The sequence below is a fragment of the Dreissena polymorpha genome, chromosome 8 (genome assembly GCF_020536995.1).
Source record: "Dreissena polymorpha isolate Duluth1 chromosome 8, UMN_Dpol_1.0, whole genome shotgun sequence".
In the NCBI taxonomy this organism is placed as follows: Eukaryota; Metazoa; Mollusca; class Bivalvia; order Myida; family Dreissenidae; genus Dreissena; species Dreissena polymorpha.
In genome coordinates, this window is record NC_068362.1 from 46,527,832 (window position 1) to 46,537,519 (window position 9,688).

At 36.0% G+C, this 9,688-nt stretch overlaps 1 protein-coding gene across 1 annotated transcript; it reads right to left on the bottom strand.

Moving 5' to 3' along the window:
• Positions 1 to 1,915: 1,915 nt before the first annotated feature.
• Positions 1,916 to 5,119, bottom strand: LOC127842308 (caprin-2-like). Its single transcript, XM_052371739.1, has 2 exons — positions 4,595 to 5,119; positions 1,916 to 4,366 (listed from the first exon to the last, which is right to left on the bottom strand). The coding sequence occupies exons 1-2, from the start codon at positions 5,091 to 5,093 to the stop codon at positions 3,933 to 3,935; spliced, it is 933 nt and encodes a 310-aa protein (XP_052227699.1). The 5' UTR covers positions 5,094 to 5,119; the 3' UTR covers positions 1,916 to 3,932.
• Between the last annotated feature and the right edge of the window lie 4,569 nt (positions 5,120 to 9,688).

Here is a 9,688-nt window from a genome sequence, read left to right on the forward strand (position 1 = left end):
TTTATTAATATATGATCACATGGCACACATCAGAAGTGAAAACATTAAAAATTGCAAAAAAGTTATGCACGTGTTTTCCACTTAGAGTTGCTGTAACATACTATCGTTGATGCCGATATCACACCGTAAAAAGCGAACAGTTTGAGAGTGTATTTAAGTAACTTGGAATCATAAATGGCCGCAACATGGTAGTTTATAAACCTAGAATTAAATGTCCAAGATGTTGGTTATCTTAAGAAATTAATAACTTGTCATACGGGCAAAAGCCCGCGAAGCGGGCGTTGACCGTTTAAACATTTGGAATTTTTGACATAAAATTACATAAGAATACCACATAGGGATGCGTCTCAAAAAAATTGCCACGCGACATATATTTTCGCGATGCTTTTTATGACCTTGAACAAATCAAAAACACTTTGACATATGCTAAATCACATGTAAATACATACCTCAGGAAAAGTTATATCAATGACATCATAATTGTGTAGCGAATTGCACTCAATATTCTCGCATTATTTGTTTTTTCTTCGCAACCGTTCCAGAATTAAGTCATTACTCAATTATCTCCCCTGAATACTCATCTTCAGTGGGTATAAGCCGAAGACTGGTTCATTACATATAGTGACAGTCAATACCAAAACACAATTTACGTGAACATAACCCGTCTTAAATATATTGCCGAATCTCAGATTTCTGTCGAATTTATTTGCTTTGATCTTTTCGTTCAATAACGACACCCTACTTTCTATTTGTCAGAGTTCGTGACGCATTTTCCATTCGCTCATAAGTTGTTAAATACACTCTATGTACTGTACCAGTGAGAACAGGTAGATGCGGCGATTAATAGCAGTCGCTTTACGCATTATCGTCTGCTAAAGTTTACTGGAGTTATCCACACAGGCAGTCACGGGTTACGGTGCCGTACCTAAGCCCGGTTACGGTGCCGTACCTAAGCCCATACTGATCCATACTGATTTGCAAAATTGCGTCTGCATTAGAACAATAGATAAAAACAAATAGGGGTCAAATAATCTGGATCATTTTAATAGAGTATCGTTAGTTAATGTCAATATTGAATACATTTTGCTTTGTCAGCATACTAATGACATACCTAAAAACTGTAAGATGTAAGATGATTTAAAAAGACCCTGATATATTCAGTGCATTATTGAAGCGATTAATTAACACATATTGTATCAACACATAGTATTTATGTGTTGAGTCATATTTGCGTGAAGAAAGATGGCTTCTGAGAAGCAAACTGCTTATTCGTAAAACATAAAGTTACCAACAGTTACTCGACAATTGCAAATTTCGACAGTGGAATTGTGTACATCCTTTGTAACACCGCTGTTAGAAGACATGGCCCAATTTCTTTTAAACATGACGACATTTTTACGAGACAGCAGTTTGTTCTGTTCATTCGAGATTACTTCACTGCCCTAAGAAGTCTTGTATTATCAGTTCGATGATTTTTTTCTGATATATCTTGCTGGTTTTAAAAATGACTTTATGTACACAGTTACCAGACAGCATGAATCATTAAAAACCATCCCCGAAAGCTGCTTGTCATAAAACGAAGTTTTTTTTCAAATCTTTTAAAATTGCGCATGTACTGGGACTTGACCGAAATCTAATGGTGTAATTAAAGGGCGCATTGCTGGCACAAAAAGCTATTAATCAGACGATGACAAATATATGCATGACCGAAGCACCAGGATTTAAATAAAACCATTTTAATAAAATATGAAGACTTTTCAACTGAGTAAACAATAAAAAATTGCATCGGACCAATTCAAATTAATGATTGGCCATTATTTCGGCAGCCTCCGTAAGTGAATAATTACTGGAAAAAGGAATTTATTTCCACAAACAGTAAAGTAGGGTGAAGACAAGCAAGTTTTTTTAAAGACAATGTACTGATTATTATATATAAAATACGAAATATGCACATTTTAAACACATCCTTGCAAATAAGTGTCATACAAGCACACGGTAATCAATAATAGACAAGCATGCACTTACGTCATAGTTTAACTGCTATTAGATGATACATGTGATGCTGATCATAATAAGGAAGCGTGTACATTACCTTTTTCTGTAAAAGATACACTTTGTAACGAAAGCAATTCAAGTTCAAATGTCTATTTGTTAAATGTGATAGATAATCAATGAAAATCATCGCATAGAAATTATATATGTGTAGATACAGGTTTTCCATGGCATATATTATCATACACAATGATAAATAGAGTGAATCGATGATTATGGATTTTAATTATTAAAGGGGCCGTCCAACATATTTTGGCATGTATTAAAGCTTGTCATTTACTGCATTAAATGCTTTATATTGATAAATTTAAACATTTGAAATAAAAATCTCCAGTAAAAAATAAAAATACATTTTTTTTAAAGAAGAAAAAACGTTAAACTCCACAGGGTTCGAACCACAGACCTCTAGAGTCATGAAAGCTTGGAGTAAAATGACTTTACCACTAGACCATCCACGCTCACGTCAAATGCGGAGGTATTTTTAGCAATATAAGTAATCCTCGTAGTTTCCCAAAATATTTCGTTTTCATTGTTTACACTATTTTGAATAGTAGTTATTTTAAACCTACGAATGTATGTTTTTTGCAAACATTTACACACATAACATTTATGTGAAAACAAGCCGTTAAATGGTAGCAAACAAACAAGTTACCTGTCGACAATATATAAAGCCTATTGCTCATGTCAATAAGTATTGACGTCCTTACACAAGCTGAACCAAGCAAATGTTTGGCTATGTACCCATAGTGTTGCATTGACCTTGACCACATGGTTAACTATTAGTCAATTATAATAAACTTTCATGATTAATGATGTATTTACAGTCTGGACCTCATATTCTCAACGATCGGTTGAGATCTCAAAAAAAATTATTTGATGGCATTACGTTTATGAATTAAGTTCAGTCCAGCTGTAAGCGTGAATATAATAAATCACATCGCTAAAGATATTACAATCAAAATCGATTACCATCTAAACGCTGCAGATTAATTATGTATAAATGTCGGATAACTCATCATCTCGGTCAAGAACGGCTTACTGAATCGTGATGTTCGAGACCTTACTCCTACAAAACTGGAGATAAAACCTTGTCAGATCCTTACACTTGTGAATGCTAACTCGTAAACATAAATCAAAGCAGCGTATCATTACGTTTGCACACGCATCATGTGGCAACTAAGCATAAAATATGTTAGAAGGATCACGATCAGTTCCGTGTGGCTATTTCTTGTGTTAACCGGATCATACAAGAATTGAAACGTAGTATTACATAGCATCGACATCGCGATTCAATACAATATATATAGATTTTATACGATGCTCATGCTTAACACTTGGTAAAGTTTGATCGTTTTATTAGTATAACTGATTTTTACATGTAATACGAGTTACAGGACCAACTTTAATGTCCAATTAAACTTGATCCGATCATCACAATAGTTTTTAGGTCAATGCTAAGATAATAATCATGGCGCTACTCGTTATAGCGTGAACCTAGCAATACAGGTAGGTCCTATGTGGAGCTATGGTTTTTGGTGTCAACACTCAAAATGCTTTTGCAACCTAATTACTCTAGCATAAAAGCGCTCGTGGTTATGTTAAACATGAAAACAACTCGAATGCAGAGATCCTGTTAAAGTAATGTCGCATGGAGCGTTCATAGTTATACAGAGAAAACGGGAGCGTGAAATTATGTTAGACAATATAATTATAGTGCAAGTAGACCACACCCAACGGCGAAGATGTAGTAGAGTTTTCTTGTATATGTTTAAATAGCTTTACTTTAAAAGATTGAGGTCTAAATTATTTATAACAATCTACAACTATATAACATGTCCTCTAGTCTTCTACAGCAGTCATTATATGTAGTTTGCCCGTGTTTATTGCGGCCACAATAAAAACCCACTGAATGATGAATATAGAGCGCCGGCAATGCCAGTGTTAGGAACTTCGATAGTTTGAACAGCTACTTCATCTCCTGCAGTCAGCTTAATCACAATCGTTTGACTGCTTTGGTCGGATCGTCCATTTTCCCCCTGTCCATGCATGCGTGCGACAATGTTTCCGTTGTGAACTATAGCTGTATGAAACTCTTCATTCGCTAAAGTCAAAGCAGCAGATGACACGACATAAACGCCGGATAGAGGAGCTATAAAAACACTGTATTTAGGGTGGTACCCGCCTCCATCATTTGTTAGAACCTGTTCAAAAATTACGTTCTGATCAATGCCGACATGATTCTGGCCATTGGTTTTCATCGCGCAAAAGGCTACATTTCCTTGTGCAGCAAATCTTCTGTTGTTGACAGGATGTACTGGAATAAAGACACAGCCGATCAAAGAATAAGTTGTTTCTAAGGTCTACATGATAAAACAATAGATGTTTTAAACATAATCAAAGCAATATTATGTACAATGTAATTAATTGAACCAATACTAAATTATCATTACTTTTTTTAAACTAATCATATAAACGTGTGAGTTTATGTATCATAACGCATTAAAATATCAGTGTCAAAGTGTAATACTTCAATGTAAGTTACCAGGTGACCAAGTGTTCTTGTCGTTCGCAGCTACTGTCCCTTCATCTTGACCACTGCTGTCCTTGCGTGATGCATTGTTCTCTTCAAACGTTTGTAATACTATGTCGGACAATATAATTCTCTTTCCAGACGCTTCGATTATGTTGTCAAACGGTTTCTTGCCTTTTTCATTCCCCGCAAATGTTTTGTCAGACAGTTTTTCCTCAAGCGCAATTAGTCTTCTGTTGGAGCAGTCATGTTCCCTTTTCAGCATAAAAACTTTTCTGTCAGACAGTTTCCTGTATGTTTCTAGATTAGCGACTCTTTTCTCGTACGACACAATGTCTTTTTCAAGCGAACGTATTCGCTTGTCTGAAACTACTTGATTTTCTTCCAGCGCAGTAAGCCTGGTAAATAAAGCTTGAAATTCCTCATCTGTTACAGCTTCAATATGTTCAAATCCAAAGCAAAAGAAAACTGTACACACTGACAATATGGTCTTCATTTTAAAAATGGACATATCCCACGACAATATATGATAAGGCATTTATCTTATCAATTCGTTTAGTCCCAATTTAAACAAGAAATATATTCCGATCCCATTGAACATTTTCAAGCGTTGGTCCCTCACTATTCAGTCGACATTAAAGGGACTTTTTCGCGTTTTGGTAAATTGACAAAATAAAAAATAAAAATTGTTTCAGATCCGCAATATTCCGTTTTAGCAATGATATTTGGGAGGAAACAGTAAAACTGAACATTTACGATGCTCGAAAATATCCATTATATGCATCTTTTGACGATTTAAAATCTGAAAATTATCAAGCACTGCAATGCGAAAGGATTGAATAATTTTGGAGATTTCTGTTGTTGTCGTTATATTTTGTGATACTAGGAGCATTGCATCTATAAGTATAAAAAACATCACTCATTGTATGAGCACGGATGGCCAGAGTGGTCTAAGCGATAGACTTTTACTCCAGGGCTCCATGGGTCAGTGGTTCGAGCACAGTTGAGGTTTACTTTTTTTAATGGAGCTTTTAAGATCCAATTTTTTAATCAATCAATATAGAGCATTTAATGACAAACTTCAATACATGCCGAAATCTGTGAAAATACCTCTTTAAGATGTAGTTCGTATAAGTAAGATAGGTTTCGTTTTGGTTACCAACTCTGAACTGAGAATCTACTGTATAAATATAAACTAAACATTTTGTAAAAACGCCATATAGTAATCCGGTATATGCAGGTCTAGTTGAGACACTCTATTTAACGCAGTTTATTTGCACAAGAAGTTCTGCGTTAAATGCAAGATGGCGATATAAGTTTAAACCCGATTTAAACTTGAGTTAAAGTATAAGCATGACACACTGTGTATTATGTGAGTAGCAATTTCAATATTTATTTAGCATAGTCTCATTTATACCTGATTACCTGTTACAAAAGGTATATCCTAATAATCATGTGATAAATGTATATGTGTATGCTGCTTCAGGTCTTTTTATCTGATTTTATTTTATTATAATTTAATTTCAATGGCTGAAGTGTGCACACGTGTCATTGTATAAATAATACGAGCTTTTATGCAGATGTGTGAAATTAATGGCATTAGTATTCTTCAAATTGTGATGTTAATCATTAAGAAATAAAGTTTTACAGGTCAAGAATATTTTCTTTTGCTGTTACATGTTCATAAAGTTAGAGGGTCACCAATGACAGTATGTACATATTTGTCCAAAAACGTAGCGTAAGTTCATAAAACCTAGTGTGCAGCAGGTATAGTCAACTTAGTTTAAGTTTGTACTAAATATATAGCGATTCATAAATGAAGCTGTTTATTTATTAATATATGATCACATTGCACACATCAGAAGTGAAAACATTAAAAATTGCAAAAAAACAGTTATGCACGTGTTTTCCACTTAGAGTTGCTGTAACAAACTATCGTTGATGCTGATATTACACCGTAAAAAAGAACAGTTTAGTGTGTATTTAACCCATTTATGCCTAGTGGACTCTCCCATCCTTCTAAATTGGATCAATTTATTTCCAAAATTAGGGATGTCTGGTACTTTTTATTTCTTTATTGAGAATATTTCTTGCAAATTCCTTTAAGCAAACAGCGTACACCCTGATGAGACGCCGCATCATGCGGCGTCTCTTCTGGGTCTACGCTGTTTGCCAAGGCCTTTTTTCTAGACGCTAGGCATAAATGGGTTAAGTATCTTGGACTAATAAATGGCCGCAACATGGTAGTTTATAAACCTAGAATAAAATGCCCTTGATGTTGGTTATCTTAAGAAATTAATAACATGTAATATTTGAAAACATTTTTAGATGAAATAAAATACATTTTATGAACAAAATTGATGACAAATGGATTGGCTTAAACGCTTATCATATCCAGACGATGGGTCCCATGAAATAAACAGTTCATTCGCTTAAATCTCTAGGTCGTGGTGAACACTTATAGTGTTTGCATATTCCTTATACAAATATCGTGCAAGTATGTATAAGCCGTGCTCTGTGAAAAGGGGGTTTATTTGATGTGCGTAGAGTTTCGTCCCTGATGCAGTCCGCACAGACTCATCAGGGACGATACTTTCCGCTTGTATGATATTTTTCGTTTCAAGGAAGTCTCTTCTTAGCAAAAATCAAAGTTATGCGGAAAGTGTCGTACCCGCTTAGCCTGTAACGACTGAACAGGCTAATCTGGAACGACACTATACGCACATGCATTAAGCCCCTTTTTCACAGAGCACGGTCCATTTGAATTTCCTAATCACAACCTAGATCTGCATGATGCGAAATAAATATGCACACATAATCATATCAATACGTCTAATCGCGTCAAGCAACCATGTCGCGCGCCTCAAGCAGGGGGGCATGCGTATACGGGAGCGCATTTAAGTGAGGTTTTGGGAACTAAACTTCCAAGATGGCGTCGTTTTCGTGTTTTTCGTGAAGGAGTAGCGGATATTTTCACCCGGTAAGCCAGTTAATATTTATATTTCTTTTAAATGAATAAGCCCTTTCGGCTCTACGGTGTTTGTGCTCCCCTCGGTTTTTGTTTCAATACCGTAGACATCGGAATAAACAAGGGCTGTTTGTAAAACATGCATGCCCCCCTATATGGGCTATAAGTTGTAGTAGCAGCCATTGTGTGAATACGTTTTTTGTCACTGTGAACAACGGTGGTGGTGGTGGTGGTGGTGGTGGTGGTGGTGGTGGTGGTGGTGGTGGTGGTGGCGGTGGTGGTGGTGGTGGTGGTGGTGGTGGTGGTGGTGGTGGTGGTGGTGGTGGTGGTGGTGGTGGTGGCGGCGGCGGCGGCGGCGGTGGCGGCGGCTGCGGCGGCGGTGGCGGTGGCGGTGGCGGTGGCGATGGCGGTGGCGGTGGTGGTGGTGGTGGTGCAACCTTAATTTCATTTTTGCCCGATGTTTATTGATACAATGCATTACAAAAATGCAGTTAGCCTTACATTTGGTAAAATTTAAATACATTACAAGGGAGGCAAATGCTGTAACAAAAGAACATGCATAAACGGTAGTTGTTTCCCTTGTTTGAACCATGCTAAATCCTTCAAATGCCTATTTCCAGTAACTGTGACCTTCACCTGTGACCTTGACCTTTGACCTAGTGACCTCAAAATCAATAGGGGTCATCTGCGAGTCATGATCAATGTACCTATGAAGTTTCATGATCCTAGGCCCAAGCGTTCTTGAGTTATCATCTGACAACCACCTGGTGGACGGACCGACAGACCGACCGACAGACCGACAGACCGACCGACAGACCGACATGAGCAAAGCAATATACCCCCTCTTCTTCGAAGGGGAGCATAAAAAGTTATTGAAGCAAAACCGTCGACAAATTTGTTGTTAATTTCTTGACTTTCGAGATGTTGGATGTTCGAATATCATTTTCTCTCATAATAAACAGTATGTGTGCATGTTTACAGTAAAATATTATATAGAATCACGATTATTTTATTATCTTGACGCGTTTGTATGTCTATTAATTCATTTAATGCCGAATTATAACGTTTTAACCCCCATTTTGGGAACTAACTTCCTTTTAAGCACAGTTTGGGACCTGACTTCGAAATGACAAACAGCTCTTTCATATGTGAAAGAGATTGACACGAAATACCTACCCTTCTAAAATAAAGTTTATATGTGTACTTCAATAATATAGTTTTATAACATTGTATGTGGTGCAGTATTAGTGTTTTCTGAATCATTTTACTGTAGAATTATAAAAATGCTGTACAATAAACCTGCCGACCAACTGAATCAATTCACGTATTTTAAAGAAGATGGGTTGTGCAGCGGCTGATGTACGAGAAAATATAATGTTTGTCAGCCCTTGCAGTAATATTGTAATTAATTAAATGTATTATATGACGTGTCGACCTTATTTTGATATGAAATTTTCTTTAACCATTCTTTTACTGTATTTTCAGATGATGAAGGTTAAAGGGCGATTATAAGTGCATCTTTCGTTGCAGTATATGTAATTAGGAATAAAATTAGCGGAGGACTGTGATACCATGCCCCATTCATGGACCACATGAGTTTAACTGTAGAATATGCAAGAAAGAGTCCTTCAACAGAGCCGGACTAAAACAGCAAATAAAACAAAATAACCAAGCAAAAATGTACGGATGATGTATTTAGTTTTTTTTTTGTTTTATTTTATTATTTATACATAGACAAGTCTGACATATAATTGCTATGAGTGGTACTTAATTACACGTTTTGTTCCGTATATGTCATGATTCTAGTTTCTCACTTTTTTATGGAAATAAACCATTGTCTGTGTTACGTCATTTCTTCCTACGATGTTTCTGCATTCATTTTCAATTGTATTCAGCACTTACATACATGATAAAAAAGATTTGGATCGGAATGAATTCGTTATGCATTTTACATATTAGCATTAATTAAGATTTGAAGGCAATGTTAGGAACAAACGAAATAATCTTTCTAAGTGAACCAATACTTTATTCCCTCAATACAACAGTCTTTTATACCCCGGTAATATGTATTCACATAGGTATAAAAGAGAAAATAATACATGTATATATTGATCACTTCTACTGAAATAATATCGGGT